The following is an 18859-nucleotide window of genomic DNA, read 5'->3' on the forward strand; positions in this document are numbered from 1 at the left end:
ATTTTCCATTTCTTCTTTCTCCGTTGTTGACAGCTGGGTCCCACCAGTACAAAGAAATAAACAGAGGTACTGGAAACAAAAAAAATATAGCACAGGAAAGACAAAGAGAAGCCCCGGGGTCATGAGGGAGAGAGACCCTGAATGATGGCTGTGTACCAGTTGCCGAGGGCAGGGTGTCCACACTGGAGCCACAGAAGGCTGCAGGAATGACATTTTTAAAGTTTTTTTAAACATTTGTTTGTTTTTTGAGAGACAGAGAGAGACAGTATGAGCAGGGGAAGGACAAAGAGAGAGGGAGACACAGAATCCAAAGCAGGCTCCAGGCTCTGAGCTGTCAGCAAGCACAGAGCCCAATGTGGGGCTCGAACTCATGAGACATGAGATCATGGACTGAGCCGAAGTTGGATGCTCAACCAGCTGAGCCACCCAGGCGCCCCATGGAATGACCTTTTTTAGAGGAGAATCAGTAGAATACTTGACATGTCAGAATGTCTTGAGAGGAGATTCAGACACGTGGCCAAGAATTGGGGGGCTGAATTATATCATAACATAAAAAAATAAAAATTTTAATAGGCAATTATTTAAATTCCAGTTAAGACAAATTGTCATACAGAAAAGGAAATAGTAGGGGCGCCTGGGTGGCGCAGTCGGTTAAGCGTCCGACTTCAGCCAGGTCACGATCTCGCAGTCCGTGAGTTCGAGCCCCGCGTCAGGCTCTGGGCTGATGGCTCAGAGCCTGGAGCCTCTTTCCGATTCTGTGTCTCCCTCTCTCTCTGCCCCTCCCCCATTCATGCTCTGTCTCTCTCTGTCCCAAAAATAAATAAACGTTGAAAAAAAAAAATTTAAAAAAAAAAAAAAAAGAAAAAAAAATAAGAAAAAAAAAGAAAAGGAAATAATAATAATGGCTTACTGCATGGGACAAAAGTGCATGAAGAGAAAGACAAATTTTTTTCTTGAGATTGCCTGGAATTCACACTGAACACTTGGACCTCTAGCACCCTGGTAGAACTTCAGTAAAATAACCCCCTCTACCCACAAGGGAATCTGTGCACAGCACACCCCCAGAATATTGTCCCCATTTTGCAACCACGATGAAATTAGATTAAAAATAAGTGACAAAAATATGGCTGAAAGTAGATATTTGAAAAATTAAAACCACATTTCAAAATAACTTGTGGTTGAAATTCACAGAGGAATGGACAGTGGGAGTACTTCCTGAAATGTGAGATTATTCCTTTCAATTCAAGGACCAGACAAGCATCCTCATTCTCCTTTCCTCCAGCCATCTTTGTGCTGAAAAACCAAGACAATGACTTAAGACAAGAAAAACAGAAGGCATAGGGATCAGAAGCAGGTGTTAAAACTCAACATTGTTTGCAGGTGATATGATTATCTACGTAGAAATTCAAAAAACATACACAATAAATCATCCAAAATAATAAGAGAAATTATCAAGTCAACCAATATAAGATAGAAATACAAAACTCAATTATGTTTCCATTCACCAGTAATGATTACGAGCGTAAGTTGTGTTTATCTTTAACACAGAATTACAGCAGCTATGTAAGCTTGTCTTTATAGTCTGACTGCCTTCTGATTTATTCCGTATTTTTAACTACAGCTGCCTCATCTTTCATCTCATTTTTTACTTTTTACCTCAGTAAACAGAGGCAAGTCTCCAATCTATGCTTTCAAAGAAAGTTACCCTAGGTTCTTTCATATGAAAACTCTTTGGGTTGTCTTTATAAAATTAGGACAATTTAATGAGGCATAAAATTACTGGCTCACAATATTTTCCCCTCTTCTCAAGAAAGGATAATTTGTTGTCTTCCAGCATTTAGTGCAGTGGCAGAAAACTCAGAAACCAAGATTGCTATTAAGTCCTTTAGAAGTAACCCTTTCTTCCCCTCCCCACGTTAACGCTCATAGATTTTTCTTAGTTATCATAGAAAAAAATTTTTGCTAGATATGCCTAGAAGAATATGGTTGGCACTACTAGTATTCAGCAGTATTCAGTTTACTTTTATTTCTAGACACTTGGGAGGATCATATTTCTCAGCCTCCGTGGAATTGGACAAGGCGATATTGCTTGGTTTACTCAAAGAAATGTAGATGAAATGCACTTCCAGATGAGAGTGCAGAACTGCTGATCTTTCTGGCAGTTTTCCCCTGCTGTTGAAGCACTTGTTGACTTGGCAGGATGGTACGATTGAAGCAGCCTGGAACACAGAGCTAACCTTGGAGGATAATACCTTGATCGTGTGCCTAGACCTTCAGGAGACATTGCACAGGAGAGAAATAATCTTTGGCATTGGGAAGCCACTAAAAGTTAAGGGTTGTTTTTTTGCTCCAGCATGAAGGAGGCTATCCTAACCATAAGATACAGATCTCTTTTCATTGATTTTTCCTTTTGATCAGTACATGCGGTTTGTTTGCTTCACTTCAAATTTCTTTTACAACATCTTAGGTGATTTTGTCCAAGTATAAGCTAATGTTAGTCTTCTGAGCACTTTTAAGATAGGCTAAGCTAAGCTATGATATTCTGTAGATTAGGTGTATTAAATTCATTTTTTACTTACAATGTGTTTATGGGAGCATAATCCCACTGTAAGTCAAGGAATATCTGTATTTTATATCATGATGACTTAACCAAAGGAGCAACTGTGATTCAAGAATATTGGCAGCTAGGCTCATACACTCTCCCCACCCCACGTAGGAATGTTACAGGGATTCATTTTTAAAGGGGAATGGCCAGTTCATGAGAAAAGTACTACAGATACTGAGAGTGGGGTGTCCTTCAAAAAGAAAAGCGGTTTAGCCTGATTAATCTAGATCAGTGGTTCCCACTGGGGGTGATTTTGCCTTCCAACGGGAAATTTGTCTATGTTTAGCGAAATTTGGTTGTCATAACTGAGGGGGTGGGTGCTACTTGCATCTAGTGGGTAGAAGCCAGGGGTGCTCCTAAACATCTACAAAGCATAGGACAGCCTCCAGAACAAAGAATTATCTGGCCCAAAATGTCAATAGTGCCAAAGCTGAGAAACTCTGCAGCAACATTCAGCAACCCACATATGCAAATTCCCTATCACTTTTATGCTGCAGTCTTTCTTCTCTAACTTTTCATCTTTAAAAATTTACAAATATACATCAAAATATAAATAATAATGAATATGTGTAACAATACATCTTAAGAAAGCCTCTAATATATAGCACAAAAGCTTTAACATATATAAAGGAACATGAGGAAAATAAATAATGCAGGGACCTGAATTAAGCAATTTGAAAGCCTTATACATCATATCTTTAGAAAGAAAAGAGAAGGCATCCATGAAACTAGGACAGAATACTAGACAAAGAGGCTCTTCTGAGAATAAAAATAGTACCTTTTGCAGTTAAACATACAATGACAATAAGATAATTCAATAGAATAATTGGAAGATAACACTGGCAAAATGTTTGGGGAAGAATAAAGCAAAAAGAGGTGAAAATTAACAGAGAAAATATGAGAAATATGAACCACCAACCCAAGAAACCAAATAAATGAAGAGACATCCTATATTCACGGATTGGAAGACTCAACCCTGTTAAGGTGCCCATTGTTCTAGAAGTTCAACATAATGCCCCATAAAGAATTTTCTTGTAGAAATTGATAAGATGATTCTAAAAGGTTATGGAAAAGCAAAGGACTTAGAAAAACCAGCAAGAAGTGGTGGAAAAAGAACTTGGAGGACTTGCACTAGCTGATTTTAAGACTTACTATAAAGCCGTAGTAATTAAAAGAGTGTCGTATTAGCTAAAAGATAAATATATCTATGGAAAAGAATTGAGATTTCAGACACAGATCTATTTTGTGTATTTAACTGATCTTTATAAAGGCATCAAAGCAACTCAATGGAGGAGGAAAATCTGAAACAACTGGATATCCAAATGAAAATAAGTGAACATCAACACACAAAAATTAACTAGATGTTGATTTTAGATGTAAACATAAAAGCTAAAGCTCTAAAGCTTCTAGAAGAAAAACATTTTAAAATGCTGCTATAACATTTGGGGTGGCCAAAGATTCTTAGGACTTAGACAACATTAAAGAAAGAAATTGGACTTTATCAAAATTAAAATTGTTTGTTCCTCCAGAGACACTATTAAGAAAATGAACAGGCCAGTCACAGGCCAAGATAAAATATGTGCAATTCAAAGATTGGAAAAAAGATTTATATCCAGAATATCTAAAGGATTCCTAGAACCCAATACTAGAAAGAAAAAGATCCAACGAAAAATGGGCAAAAGCTGGAACAGGAACTTCCTAAGAGAGGATATGGTAGTGGCTAGTAAGCACAGGAAAAATGCTCATCATCATTACTCATCAGGGAAATGCAAAGAGAAACTACAGTGAGATTTCTCTATGCATCTACCAGAATAGCCAAAATAAAAAACACTGTCAATACCAAAAGTTGACAAGGATGTAAAGGAACCAGAAACTCTCATGTATTGTTTGGTTGGAGGATGAGAGAGTATGAAAATAGTACAATAACTTGGAAATTTGCCCAGCAGTTTCTCATAAAGTTAAACATATTCTTACTCTACAACCCAGCAATTCCATCTCCATGGTATTTAACCAAAGGGGAGAAAATGCATGTGATGAGCTGAACTGAATACCTCCAGATTCATGTGTTTAAGTTCTAACCCCTTGTACTTCAGAGTGTGACTGTATTTGGAGTTAGGGTATTTAGAGAGTTAAGCCAAGATGAGGTCAGTAGATTAGGGTGGACCAAAATTTAACAAAACTGGTGTCTTTATGAGAAGAGAGGAGGACACAGATAAGTACAGAGGAATAACCACGTGAAGACACAGGGAGAAGACTGTCATCTACAAGCCAAGGAGAGAGTCCTCAAGACACCAGTCCTGTTCATACCTTGACCTCAGACTCCTAGCTTCCAGAACTGGGAGAGAATAAATTTCTGTCATGTAAGCCATCCAGTCTGTGGCATTTCATTCTGGCAGCCCTGGGAAACTGTTACAATGTATGCCCATACAAAGACTTGTTTGAGAATGATCACAGCAACGTGATTCATTTTAGCCACATCACTCAAATGTCAACAGCTAAAGGGATAAACAAATGAGGTATATTCATATGGTGGAATATGACTTAGGAACATAAAGGAATGAATGCATGTAGCAACAGAGACGAAACTCAGAAACACTGTGGTGAATGCAAATGCCACACAAAAGATCATGTACTCTATTATTGTGCTTCTAAGAAGTTCTAGAAGAGACAAAGGTAATAATCTATGTGGAAGAAATCAGAGTAATGTGGCTGCCTCTGGCAGTGAATCTGTTCTATATATTGATATGGGAGCGGGTTCTGTGCATTTACCAAAGCTCATCAAATTATACATTTCAGATCTGTGTGTTTCACTGTATGTAAAATAGTAATTAAAAATGTCAACCTCAATAAAATCGTAAACAAAAACAATGAAAAGGAAAAGGAAAGAGAGACTTGGAGGATATGTCCATAAAGCCTAACATTTGTGTAATAGAAATTTCACAGAAAGAGAAAAAAAACAGAAAATGGAAGAAAGATTATAAAAAGAATTAAAGAAAATACACCTCAGAATTAAGGATATGATTTTCCAGACTGAAGAGGCCCACTGGGCACTCAGCACAATAAATGGGAAAAAAAAAAAAAATACAAAACCACAACAATAAACAACAGCATGGAATTTCAGAGCACTGGAGGAGAATGGGGGAGGGAGGACAATCCTAAAAGCCCCAAGAGCAAGAGAAAAAAACCAAAACTCATCATCAGTGGATTGTAAATATAAATGGCATCAGGCTTCTCAAAAGTAAGGGAAGATGTTGGAAGGAATGTTCCAATAAAAAGGATAAACTCAGAAAGAGAAAGGAAATTCGGGAGAAAGCACGTCCAACACCAAGTGGAAGCCAAGGGCATGCCCAAGAAGATGGCGAGGAGAAATCACAGAAGGTTGTGCATCGGGCTTACAGGGAAACCAGCACAGCAGGAAGATGCCTGGCAGGTCTGGGGTGTCTCAAGGGAATGATCCAATGGATGACTTCATGTGTTTGAAACTCCGAAATGAATTTTACACTTTTGGTAGAGAGTTTAGAAATTAATCCATGGTGAATATGCAGAAAATAAAATAAATGAAAATAAGGCAAGTTGGGGTATAATCAAAAATTATACTGAAAAGGCGCCTGGATAGCGCAGTCGGTTAAGTGTCCGACTTCAGCTCAGGTCATGATCTCACCGTTCATGGGGTCGAGCCCCGTGTTGGGCTCTGCGCTGACCGTGCAGAGCCTGCTTGGGATTCTCTCTCCTCTCTCTGACCCTCCCAATGCATGCTCTTTCTCTCTCTCTCTGTCTCTCTTTCTCAAAATAAATAAGTTAGTAGATAATATCAAAACCTGGAAAATGGGCAAATAACAGTATAAGATTTGTTTCTTATCTTCCACAAGCAGAGACGTAAATATCAGAATAAACAGATAAGAGATGTTCCTTCAGAGGAATGGGACCTGGGCGCACAGGGGTACAGTGTGAGACTGCTTTGGATTTTCAAGTCTTGTACAATTATTTGCCTTTTCATTTTTTTATTTACTTTTTTTACTCAAGTATAGTTGGCATACTTTTTAAAACCGACATCTAGGGGACATACCATTATTTTCCTTTTTAAACAACAGCAATCATGACACATGTCAAATTACTTAGAAAAGTGTTTAAAACTGTTTCTTCACAAGCAGGTGCCTCTTTTTTTTTTATTGTTCATAGCAGCTTTATTCACAACAGCCCCAAATGCAAAAGAACCCAAATGTCCATGAACAGTGGAATGGATGAATAAATTACTCGTTCTGCCTTTTAATTCATTGCCATACTGCCCCTCCAGGAAGACGCTATCAATTATGTCCTTCCCTTTTCCCTACACATCTCCAGCCCGGAATATGATCATATTTATTTTAATCTTCTTTGAACTAACAGGCAAAGCATGGGGTCTTGCTTCATTTCTCATTTCTTTGATTATCAGCCATTTTTGACACATGTTCATACATACATATCATTCATTCGTTCCTTATTCTGTAATGAATGATGTGTTCGTAGCCTTAGCCCTTTTAAAATGGAAACATTTGCCTGATTCTTACTTATTTAAGAGAAAGAAGATGTTCGGGCACTAAAGCTATTGACCCTTTCATCTGACTTATAGGATGGAAACACTTTTCATTCACGGTTGTATACTTTTAAAATTTGCGTCATTTTTGGAAATAGCAAATATTACATTTGTATGTGGTATGAACGAAGGATATTTCCCATATCGGGAAGAACAGGAACCAAAGCTGACTGCAGTGGGCATTGGTGACCGGGAGACCAGCTGAACCATGAGCTGGCAGAGAAACAGGTAACCCAGGAGAGGAGGGAGAGGCACAGGTTAGGGGGAGGGTGCCTACCAGTTGGGTTTGGTCCACTGGGTGGGAGAGGGGCAGCCTGGATGCCCAGGAAGAGTCTCACAGGTGGTGGGTTCTTGCTTTGTGGACATGGCGTTGGAGAAGGCAATGTGGGGGTCCTCAGCTCTGGGGTGAGAGGTGCCGCCACACTGGCAGATTCAGGTGCTGGGAGGTGTCTTCCGGAAACACAGGAATGGCCTTTTCTTGGAGGCCCCAGGTCTCAGTGGTCATGGAGGATCAGGAGGAGGTGGGGGGACTGTAGGCTCAGTGGGGAGTGCTCAAGGGCCCTGGGGTCTTGGTGGGGCCAGGGGCAGCCACTTCTGCTACTCCCACAATGCCGGCGGAGACCTGAGAAGCAGGGAAGGGGGTTCAGAAACACACTCACCGTCTACTCCGTGCCTCCTTTGTCTGTCTCTGGCCCCACCCCCTGTCCATTCCTGAAGTCTCCCCTTGTCACCAGGCCCTCATCTTCTCCCTGCACACGCTTTCCCCTTCAGGACAGAATGATACAAAGTCCTGGGGTGGGAGTTCTAGAGCATGAGTTAAGGGCTCAAGGGTTAGAACGACCCTTAGAAGGGACTTCGGGGTGTGTAGGTCTTGTCTCTGACGGAGGTGATGTCTGATGGAGGTGATGGATACCTGTGTGTGTGTGTGTGTGTGTGTGTGTGTGCGTGTGCGTGTGTCTGGTACATCAGCGTGGTTAGGGGAGGATGCCTGAGACCAGCCTCAAAACTGGGCAACCCAGCTGCTGTGGGTAGACATGACCCCAAGGGCATGAGTTTGAATGTCAGAGAAGACGGTGGCTTATAACAACCAAATGAGTTCACAGAGACAGACGAGGTGAAAGAAACATTTAAATTGATATAAGTTACAATTGATAACAATGCCACCTGTGTGACTCCTGGCTACTTCTGTCCTACAGCACCTCTCTCCCAGGAGACAAGCTTTCCCCTGCCCCACTGGCCCCACTCACCTGGGCTCTGTAGGTCAGAAACAGGAGGAGGGCTGTCAAAGCCATGATCTTGGTCACGAGGAGTCCACACAACAGCACCACAAAAGTGCTGTCAGGCAGGCTGTGGGAGAAGGGAGAAGGAGGAGGGGAGGATCCAGGCTGGGGAGAGCAGCCCCTGAACTCAGCATGGGGCTGGAGCCTGTTTATGGGCCAGACCCACCCCCAGCTCACTGGGGTGAGCCACAGGGACTGCCTGGAACAGAATCCTGAGAACACAGGAAGCTTGGGTGCAGGGAGAGGTTAGCCAGGAAATAAGCAATGATCAAAGTTCTCATTTCTCTGGGTGATGCTATCAAGGCATGCCACATCTCCAATGAACAGGGAGAAGGCCATTGGTCCTGAAGGAAAAGCAGAGGGAGAGAGTGCCACAACTATAACCGGCACCCAGAGGTGCCCATGGAGAATCTCTAAGCCCCAAAGGAGCACTGGACCAGGAGACAGAAGGCCTGGATCTTAGTTCTGCTTTGGGCCTGAAGTAGCTGAGTAACTCTGGACAGGCCTCATTCTTCTTGCCTGTGAATCAGCACTAATGGAAGATGTTGCATTCTGATATGTAGCTATTTCTGCTCCATCATGGGGGAAGTTTAGAGTCATTCCTTCACCCTTGGGGTGAGACCTGAGACCTTGGGACCCCTTTCAGACGTCTAGGTCCCCCTGGTCTCCTGAATCAGAGCCCGTACGAGTCACCAGCTTCCCAGCCCCCTCCCTTCAGGTGGGACCCCAGATCTACCAGTCCTCAGAGCCATTGATGAAGGTTGAAATGGTTGTCACTAGAAAAGTAAGTGTGATTGATGACCACAGAGAAGGCAGCGGCAGCCTAGAGTCCCCAGAGGGAGAGGGGTCAGCCCCCAAAGCCTGAGAGGAAGAGGGGGAGGGGCCAGAGCCAGCCCCCAGGGTCCCTCAGGCCAGGGCTGACTGGGGTCCAAGCTAGGGAGCTTCCCAGAGCTAGTAGAAAGAGACAAGCAGGGGCTAGGGGAGGCCTGGGCTGAGAGAGAAGCCTAATACTGGGTCCCCAAACCCCCAAGAGCAGGGAGAGTCAGGAGCCCTCCTGTGGAAAAGGCACAAGCCACTTGTCCCAAAGGCACGGCCCTTTCACCATCAGAGTCTCAAGACACTTCTGGTCTGAACCAAGGTCCTGAGCAACAGCATGTCTGGCCTGGGAGAGACCTAGGCCACAGGACCCCACACAGACACCCCGTGCCTATACAGGGTGGCCAGTTCTGGGGGTCGGTGGCTGAGGTTGGGTCTGAGCCATTGTGTGGACAAGGGCTCTGTGCCCAGTGGGCCCCAAATTATCTTATACCTGCTGAGACAGGACACCCAAGGATGGAGGCAATGGCCTGAATATGGGGACTAGGGACTTAACTGCCCGTAGTCAGTATGGAAGGGAGCAGGGAGCTGGTGGGATCTGGGGAAGGAAGTGAGGGAAGGAGGTGAGCGGTTTCATTTCCCCCACCAGACACCCCAGGCAGGCCCCTCCCCTCTCTGCAAAAAGCTCACTTGAAGTCACCACCAGGCTGATGTTTTTGAGGATAGTGATGCTTTTCATAGGACCTCTGTCTATTCCACACCAGTACGCTCCTGAACTTTTCTTCGTGATCTCTGTTACGATGACACGGAAGAAGCCAGCAGCAGGGTTGTCCCAGATGAAATGTGGAGGGCTTTGGGCCATTACCTGGGGACTGGTGCTGGTGACTAACTTCAAGCAATAACCGGGTTTCGACCAGGTTTTGTTCTGATGCTCACCTAGCAGGGGGGCGGATGGGCATTTCACAGAGAGTACCTGGTCCTGTATGGCCCACACCAACTCATCCTTCTGGCTCTGCACCCAGGAGCCTAGGAAACAAGTCCTCAGGTGAGGCTAGGGAATGGGACACAGCCACACTCAGAGCAAGAGCCCAGATGGCCCTCCAGCCCCAGCACCACGCTGCCACCCTGTCCCGCCATCCCACAGTCCACTGCACACCTCTCCTCACCAACCTCCCTTCCTCCCTCCCTCCCTCCCTCTCTCACCCTGTCCCCCTGGAGCCACCTCCTCCCCCTGTCCCTTACCTGAGGCCAGCAGCAGCAGGACCAGCCGCAGGTGTAGGGCCTCCCAGGTCATATCACCCTCTCCCTGTGCTAGGGTGTATGGAAGAAGGGGTGTGCAGGGTGGCTACGGGATGGAGAGACCCAGGAGCCAGGTCTGACCGTGCCCAGATGTCCCAGCACATTGAATACAAGATTGAGAAAGGAAAGGTCTTGATTGGGTAAGTATGAGGCCTGCAGGGCGGGTTCTGTGGGCAGTGAGAAGGTGGGGGCCTCGTGGGGGAACCTCCAGCCGCTGAGGGAGGGGGGATCCCTGCTTCAGCCTCGCTCAGCTCAGCCGGATGGCCCAGACACCGTGGCTGTTGCTGGCTCCCCCTGCCCACCCCACACCCCACCTAGCACTTACAGGGGAAGCTAGTTAAATAAGAGACCATCCCACTTCTTACAATCTCTGTTCCTTTCCCTTCATCCTTTGAAACACCTGACTTTATCCACCCACCTCCCACAAGCCAGGGAAGAAATGGCCGAAGGCAGGTAGGGACTATTAGAGGCCGCACCAGCCCTTAAGTACCTGTGGTCCCCAGGGAGAGCAGAGGGGCCCTGCCTGGCCTGCAGGGCATGGTTGAAACGACCCAGGCACACCTACAGGTAGACTCTTCACAGCCCCTGAGATCCATCATGACAAATAGGAGCCATAGGAAAAGGTCCCCAGGCAGTCCAACCCCAAGGCAATTCCCCTATCACGCACCCTCTCACACACCCCAAAGGTCAGCTCCAAGAACTATGGCACCGTATTAAACGCCCAAATGCCAAATCCCACATGATGTCACGTTTGGTGGTCTCTTTGGTGAGCAGGTTTGTAGGAAGATCACCGGGACTCCACATGATATTGGATACAAAGCACATTTCCCTTCTACACTGTCATAAACAGTGACTGCTGTGGTGGAAATAAGTGTGAAGCAATCAGCTAGAGCTACTAAGATTTTATATAAGTTGGACCTGGGCTGGGTGCGCCCCCAGGCACCTGAACCATCCACCTCTGACCGTGATCCCAGGGGGGCAACAGTCGAGACACCGGGCGGCGGACCCCCGACTGCCTCCTGGACTCACAGCACCCTGACTGTCTCCCTTGGTGCAGGAGGCTTGTCAGATCCGAGTTTTTAATTAGTGCCCTTTGGACAAACTTTGCACAGGTGCTAGGAGGGAATGTCTGAGTAGCGGGAGTCCAGATCATGAGGGAAATCTGCGTTTTCCATTCTGAGGCGTTACCCAGCAGGTACAAGGAGAGAGGGGATGGGATTTCAGTTTTATGGAATCAAAGCAAGGGGAAAAGGGACTTGAGGAAAAAGAGCAAAAACAGATTTGCGACGTCGAGTTTCCAAAGCCTGGTCACGAGAGTATTTAACTCTGGAGTTCCCAAACTTGTCTGCACCTTAGAATCACCGGGGGCTCCTGAAAAAACTGTCAAGGTCCAAGCCACCACCAGACCAAAGAACCTAGCCCAGTGGGGATGCACCCAGGCATCAGTGTTGGTGAGGCTGCCCACGTGACCTCAGTGTGTAGACAAGTCTGGGAACCAGGGATCTAATTTAATTTCCACAAAATCCTTGGGAAGCAGTCGCTACCTCATTTCACCATAGGGAAATTGAGTCCCGAGGAATCTTGGTGATTTCTTTAAGGTTCCCTGGTGAATTGGCATCACAGAGCTCCTTCTGCAGCCAGTGCCACCTACCCTGGCCCCCCTCACTTCCCCCCCCCCCCCCCCCCCCCCCCCCCCCCCAAGACAGGGAGCACATTAGGAGTTGGGCTGTCCTGCAGCGCCACCAAGTCAGGGGAGAGCTTGGCGGAGACGGATGGGCTGCCCTGCCCCCTGCTGGCTGAAGAGCGCCATTACCACATATGACATTCTAGAGTCTTCCCTTTCTCCCTCCCTGCACTGTCCCAAGGTCACCTTCCTCTTACACTGCCTTCCCCGTGGCCCTCAGCCCTTCTAACCTGCTCTTTGCTGTGAGACAAGGAGATCCCCCCTTCGCAGCAGACAGGGAGCACTTGGAGGGTGGCGTCACCATTTCTCTGAGCTGGGGGCTCCTCACCAGTGTCTGAGTCAGGGGTCTTAGATTCCCCGAGGGTGCAGACAGTGCACAGCATCTGGGCCTTCAGACCTGGCCCGGCCGGAGCGCAGTGGGATCCCCAGGGATGAAAACAGCAGAGACAGGACCCCAAATCAATCTCTGGCCCCCAATTCTGGAAAGGTCACCTCTTCAGAGGTGCAGCTCTCTCTCTCCCGGGAGGAGCCTGGGCCACAGGGCTGTGTGGGAACTGGGCTCTGGGAGGTGGCCAGGAAGTGTGGGACTAGGGTTCGCTGTCAGTGAATGGCGCTGTCGGTGGCCCTGGTAGAGGAAATAGCCTTGGGTGGCCCCGGTTACCTCTGGAATCCCACTCTGTTGACCATCTAGGGAGAACCTGCCTTCTTCCTCCAAACCCAAGATTCAGGACATGAGAAGAAACTGGGAGAACCACAATAGTCCCAGGAGAGGTAAGGAAAGGCAACTCCGCCTGCCTAGTCCTCCCTCCCAGCATGGCTGCAGGGACACAGGGACTTGTCGAAAACAAGAAGCCGGAGGCACCATAAGAATGTCCTGAAGGGAAGGGACGGAGCAGCAAGGAACTGAAAGCACTTTCATTCCCAGGACAGAAGGCCGCCGGACTGCTCGTTCTCTCCAGAAGGACATCATACGGGCACCAGGCCTGGGATAAGAATGTTTTGTCTGGTGCCAGACGTACTCATGACCCAGTATGGAATACCCTGCAGGTGCACGGCCTGTCAAGATGCCAAATACTACATTGTATGTGCTTGCTGTTATCAGACAAATGGCAAAAATAAAAAAGGCTTGAGCCAGGAGACTCTTGGAGAGTCTTAGCCCCCTGCTCTGTGATTCTCTCGTCACTGCACCCTTAGGCCCTGTCTCTCTACAGGGACTCAGTTTCCCTGGCTATAAAACAAGAAAATTGCACCTTCTGTCCCATCAAGTCCATGAGGTCAATAGCTCTGGTAAACTTCTAAAGTCTTTCCCTGGGTGCTTTTTCCCTGGGTTTTCCTGCCTGGGGCCCCTCTGGTCCGGGGTCCCTACAGAGGTTTCTAGCAGTCCAGAAGAATGTTCAGGGCCAAATGTCTGAGTTGAGTGGGTCTGAGTTTCTTGTTTCCCAACCCCTCCCACCACTCCCAGCCCCCCAAACACACACACACACACACACACACACACACACACACACACACGGTCAGGCTGATCAATCCTCCCATACTTCCGAAAGCTCAGCTTTAATTCTGTGTCCTCCAGGGCCAGGTACAGGACTTGCAGGTAAGACCCTGCATGGTGGGAGTCTGGTGGGTGGCTCTTGTTATCTTTTAGGTAGAAGGAGGAGGCAAGGATTCCAGACACTGAAAAAGGTCTGGTGGGTTTGGTGACAAAGGATATCATGCATTTGAAAGCCCTTATAACTTTCCAGTTTGACACAAACTTGGGACAGATATGAAACTCTAGCACCATTGATTCAAATGTGATATTTATCCAAGTTTTACAATATCGTACAATAGAGGAAAACGCAAGTTCTTTGAGGGGTTTTTCTTAATTATAGAATTTTTCCATTTTTTTTCCATCTTGACCATGATAACGGTTTGTTTTTATTTTGTTTAAGGTTTTATTTATTTTTGAGAGAGACAAGAGCACGAGCGGAGAAGGGACAGAGAGAGAAGGAGACACAGAATCGGAAGCAGGCTCCAGGGTCTGAGCTGTCAGCACAGAGCCTGACTCTGTGAGTTCAAGCCTCGAACTCACGAACCGTGAGATCATGACCTGAGCTGAAGTCAGACGCTTAACCTACTGAGCCACCCAGGTGCCCCATCATGAGAATGGTTTTAAAACATGTGTGTGAGGCACCCTGAGCAGTCATTTAAAGAAATGAGCCTGCCCTTACTTTGATCTGAGCAAGCACACAACTTTCTTGTCAGTGAAACCGTTAAGACAGGTCTGGGGCAGAGAGAATCAGGGCCTGTCTTTTGGTGTGGTTAGCTTCGTACCAGGTCAGGCTTTCTCCTCTTTTCTTCCTCTTTTTCCCTCCTCATGCTGCCATCTGCTAGGGTGTGAGGTCCCCTCTGGTCCGGGCTCCGGGGGCCAACACTGTCACCACTGGCTGTCACTGGCCTCACCCAGCCACAGGACTCCACCAGGCCGCTGCATAGGAAAAATCCCCTCTGATCCAGGTCTGTTATCTTTTGTACATATTGTCGAATGTAGTATGCTAATATTTTGCTCAGGATATGCGTGATCATGAGAGATATTGGTCGGCCATTTTCCTATCCTCTAATTCCTTTCTCTTATCGGGGTAATTCTGGCCTTATGAAATAAGTTGGGATGTGTTGTCTATTTTCTTAAAGAGTTTAAATTTCATAGTGTGTCTTAAAGATTTGTGGCATTTTGTCTTGCTAAATAACTAATTCCTCAGCCTCTCTTGGAGCTAGAGGCCCAGAGGCTCTCACTGGCAAATTCTATCAAATTTTTCTATGTCTGAAATAGTTCCTATTGTTATAATAGATTATTATTTATTTTAAATGTTTAATTCAGTATTGACTGTATTATGATTTTTGGCACAGTGCTTACTCTTAACTATGGCTTTATTATTATTTGTTTACTTGTATGTTAATTTCTTCTCTCTTTTCTGCCTTCCCCGTCCTGCTAAACACCCTTCTCTGAATATAGGCTGCATGACCGCAAGCTGTATCAGTCTATTCCCTGTGTCTGAAATGGTAGGCTCTCAGTAAATATTTGTTGAATGTAGGTGTGAATGAACAAATAAACACTGAGAGAGTCTTCACTTGACCAAACGTTAAGCTCCTGAACCTTCTCCTAGGCCCATCCTTGTAAAATCCAGTTTTGTTTTAATGTCTATTTATTTATTTTGAGGTGGGGGGGAAGAGGGGCAGAGAGAGAGGCAGAGAGAGAATTCCAAGCAGACTCTGCACTGTCAGCACAGAGCCCAATGTGGGGCTCAAGCTCATGAACTGTGAGATCATGACCTGAGCCGAGATCAAGAGTCGGACACTTAACCTGCTGAGCCACCCAGGCTCCCCGTAAAGTGCAGTTTTAGCGAGAATCCTGCTCTTTCCACACTGTTCTACACTCCTTCTAAAGCTCAACATTGATTCTGTGTCCTCCAGGGCCCAGGTGTAGGACATGTAGCCCACCTTGCCGTTGAAGACCCTGCATGGATATCCTTGACATCTGATAGAGTTCCTCCCCCTCCATCACCGCTGTAATCTCTGGTCACCCCAGCCTGTCCTCGGCAAAGAATCCTGTCAGGTCAAGTCTGTTTAGCAGAACCTCCTATCCCCCATTACTCTTGGTGTTTTCTCTCAAAAATGTTCCATGCACTGACCCCCACCTGCTCCCTGGCTGTAAATCCCCAGCAGCCCGGGCTGTATTCAGAATTGAGGCTGTACTGAGGTCTCTTTTCTCCTACTGCCACAGTTCCTAAATAAAATCGGTTTTTTTACCACTTGACTGCCCAGCTCTGGTTTTTCTTTGACAACTCTCCTTGTGTTCTTATGGGTTTTCAGCTAACATCCTTGAGTTTTTCAGGGAGATAACTACACAACCAGCCAACAATGGTGACTTGGCCTCTTATTTTAAGTTTATATTTTCCATTTTATTTTCTTATGTAATTATAGTTGCTGGTACTTCAGAAACATGTTAAACAATACTTTTGACATTGAGCATTTTTATCTTGATTCCAACCTTTAACATGACTCCTCACTAGTGTGATTTTAGCTGATTAATTCAATTACTCATTTATTTGTTAAGAAAGCAATTTCCTATTCATACAATAGTAAAAAGATTTGTCTAGAATGGATGTTGAATTTACCAAATGCCTTTCTCCCATTGATCAATATCTTCGTATCATTTTCTCCTTTGATTTACTAAAAAAGAATCAAGCATTGATCTAACTTTGATAGCCAGACACACTTGTATTCACATAATACAAGATATTTAGTCATGATATATTATTCTTTCCATATACTTGTGTTTTTAATTTGCCATATATGTGTGTGTGTGTATATATGTGTGTGTGTGTGTGTGTGTGTGTGTGTGTGTGTGTGTATAAATTTGGGCCTTTTTTCGTTTTTGGTCAAGTTTTTGTAAGAATTTAAACTTTTTTTTATCTTGTCATAATCTGCCAGGAAGCATTTCATCTTTTTGCTTCTTTGTAACAGCTCAGATGTGATGAGCACTGTCTGTCTCTTGAAAGTATCTTGGGACTTACCCCTAAATCAGCACGTATACTGATTTGTAGGTGGATTTTTTAACACCCATACAAGTATCATCCATGGTGAATTGTCAGCTGATGATTTTAAATCTTGACCTAATTATAACTCATATTTTCATCTTAAAAAACTCATTTCTGGAAGGCAGAAGAAATGGTCCCAAAGATATATTTACTTCCTCATTGCCAAAATCTATGAGTATTGCCCTTATCTATGGCCAAAGGTGTGAGTAAATTAAGGGTCTTGAAAATGGCCTTTACCCTGGATTCTCTTGTGGGTCCTGAATGCGGTCACCTGCCTCCTTATAGGAGAAAGGCAGAGGGGGTTAGACAGAGTGTCACACAGAGAAATCAAAGTGATTACAGAGGCAGATATCAAAATGATGGGGCCACAGGCGCAGGAATGCAGACAGCCACCAGCAGCTGAAAGAAACAAGGAAGGATCTTCCCTAGAACTTCTAGAGAGAGAGTGTGGCCCTAACAACACCTTGTTGCTGGACTTGGGGTCTCCATTTCTGTTAAGTAACCCAGTTTGTGGTGATTTGTTACCGTGGCCCTAGGAAATGAAAGGTCATCCAATCAGGATTTTTACATTTTTAATTTTGCAATTAAAGAATTACATTCATTCATTCATTCATATGTTTTCTAATACATTTCATATTTGTGATTTCAACCAATTTGTCACTCCTAAGGGAACATAGAAGTATTTCCTTTTAAAAATCTTTTTCCAGCAGCCTATTTATTCATTTCATTTTAGTTCAAATTTTTTCTTTCTGGATGGACAGTCTTGTTTTTCACTATAAGTTTATGTTATCTATTTTATATGTATACATACTTAAATATAAATATGTTCTTATAAAATATTTAACATTATATGCATTTTAAATTTACACTAATTGCACTGATGTAAATTTCTGATTTATGTTACAACTAAATACATAACAAATCATAAATGTATAATCAAATTATTAGAAATAATAGATTATTATTTTAGCTAGACAGAAGATCTACATACAAAAATTAATTGCACATGTATTCACAAAAAATAATTGCTTATAAAATATGATTTTATAGTGACATTGTTTGTGGTCACCTTTATCACCAGGATGCCATAATTAGGGAAATTCCTCTTTCTATGGATTTGTCTCACCACCATTTATTAGTCCTTTTATTTTTTTATTTTTTTTAATGTTTATTTATTTTTTTTTTAATTTTTTTTTTCAACGTTTATTTATTTTTGGGACAGAGAGAGAGCATGAACGGGGGAGGGGCAGAGAGAGAGGGAGACACAGAATCGGAAACAGGCTCCAGGCTCCGAGCCATCAGCCCAGAGCCTGACGCGGGGCTCGAACTCACGGACCGCGAGATCGTGACCTGGCCGAAGTCGGACGCTCAACCGACTGCGCCACCCAGGCGCCCCTAATGTTTATTTATTTTTGAGAGAGAGAGCCTGTGAGTGGTGGAGGGACAGAGAGAGAGAGGGACAGGTGATCTGAGGTGGGTTCTGCAGTGACAGCAGTGAGCCCGATGCAGGGCTCGAACTCACGAACTGAGAGACCATGGCCAGAGCCAAAGTCGAACACTCAATCAAGTGAGCCACCCAGGTGCCCCTAACCACCACCATTTGTTGGTCCTTAAAAAAAAATTAACAATCAACAGAAGTGCCTGGGTGGCTCAGTCCATCGAGCGTCCAACTTCAGCTCAGGTCACGATCTCACGGCTCATGAGTTCCAGCCTCACATCGGACACTCTGCTGTCAGCACAGAGCCTGCTTCGGATCCTCTGTCCTTTCTCTCTGCACCTCCCTTGCTCGCTCTCTCAAAAATAAACATTAAAAAAATTAACTGTCGGGACACCTGGGTGGCTCAGTTGGTTAAGCGTCTGACTTCAGCTCAGGTCATGATTTCTCAATCTATGAGTTCGAGCCCCACATTGGGCTCTGTGCTGACAGCTCAGAGCCTGGAGCCTGCTTCAGATTCTGTGTCTCCCCTCTCTCTCTGCCTCTCCCCGGCTCACACTCTGTCTCTCTCTCTCTCTCAAAAATAAATA

General features: G+C 44.9%; 1 protein-coding gene across 3 annotated transcripts; it reads right to left on the bottom strand.

Moving 5' to 3' along the window:
- Nucleotides 1–6589: 6589 nt before the first annotated feature.
- On the bottom strand, nt 6590–10674 carry LOC115513925 (trem-like transcript 4 protein). 3 transcript variants are annotated; one of them, XR_003968838.1, is made up of 4 exons: nt 10517–10674; nt 10211–10300; nt 8426–8525; nt 6590–7800 (listed from the first exon to the last, which is right to left on the bottom strand). XR_003968838.1 is itself a non-coding variant. In XM_030315474.1 (4 exons), the coding sequence occupies exons 1-4, from the start codon at nt 10566–10568 to the stop codon at nt 7776–7778; spliced, it is 420 nt and encodes a 139-aa protein (XP_030171334.1). In that variant the 5' UTR covers nt 10569–10674; the 3' UTR covers nt 6590–7775. The 3 variants fall into 3 exon arrangements, 1 of the variants encoding a protein (XP_030171334.1); XM_030315474.1 differs by having other exon boundaries at nt 8426–8432; nt 9965–10300; XR_003968837.1 differs by having other exon boundaries at nt 7552–7800; nt 9965–10300.
- Between the last annotated feature and the right edge of the window lie 8185 nt (nt 10675–18859).

Source organism: Lynx canadensis, chromosome B2 (genome assembly GCF_007474595.2).
Source record: "Lynx canadensis isolate LIC74 chromosome B2, mLynCan4.pri.v2, whole genome shotgun sequence".
NCBI lineage: Eukaryota > Metazoa > Chordata > Mammalia > Carnivora > Felidae > Lynx > Lynx canadensis.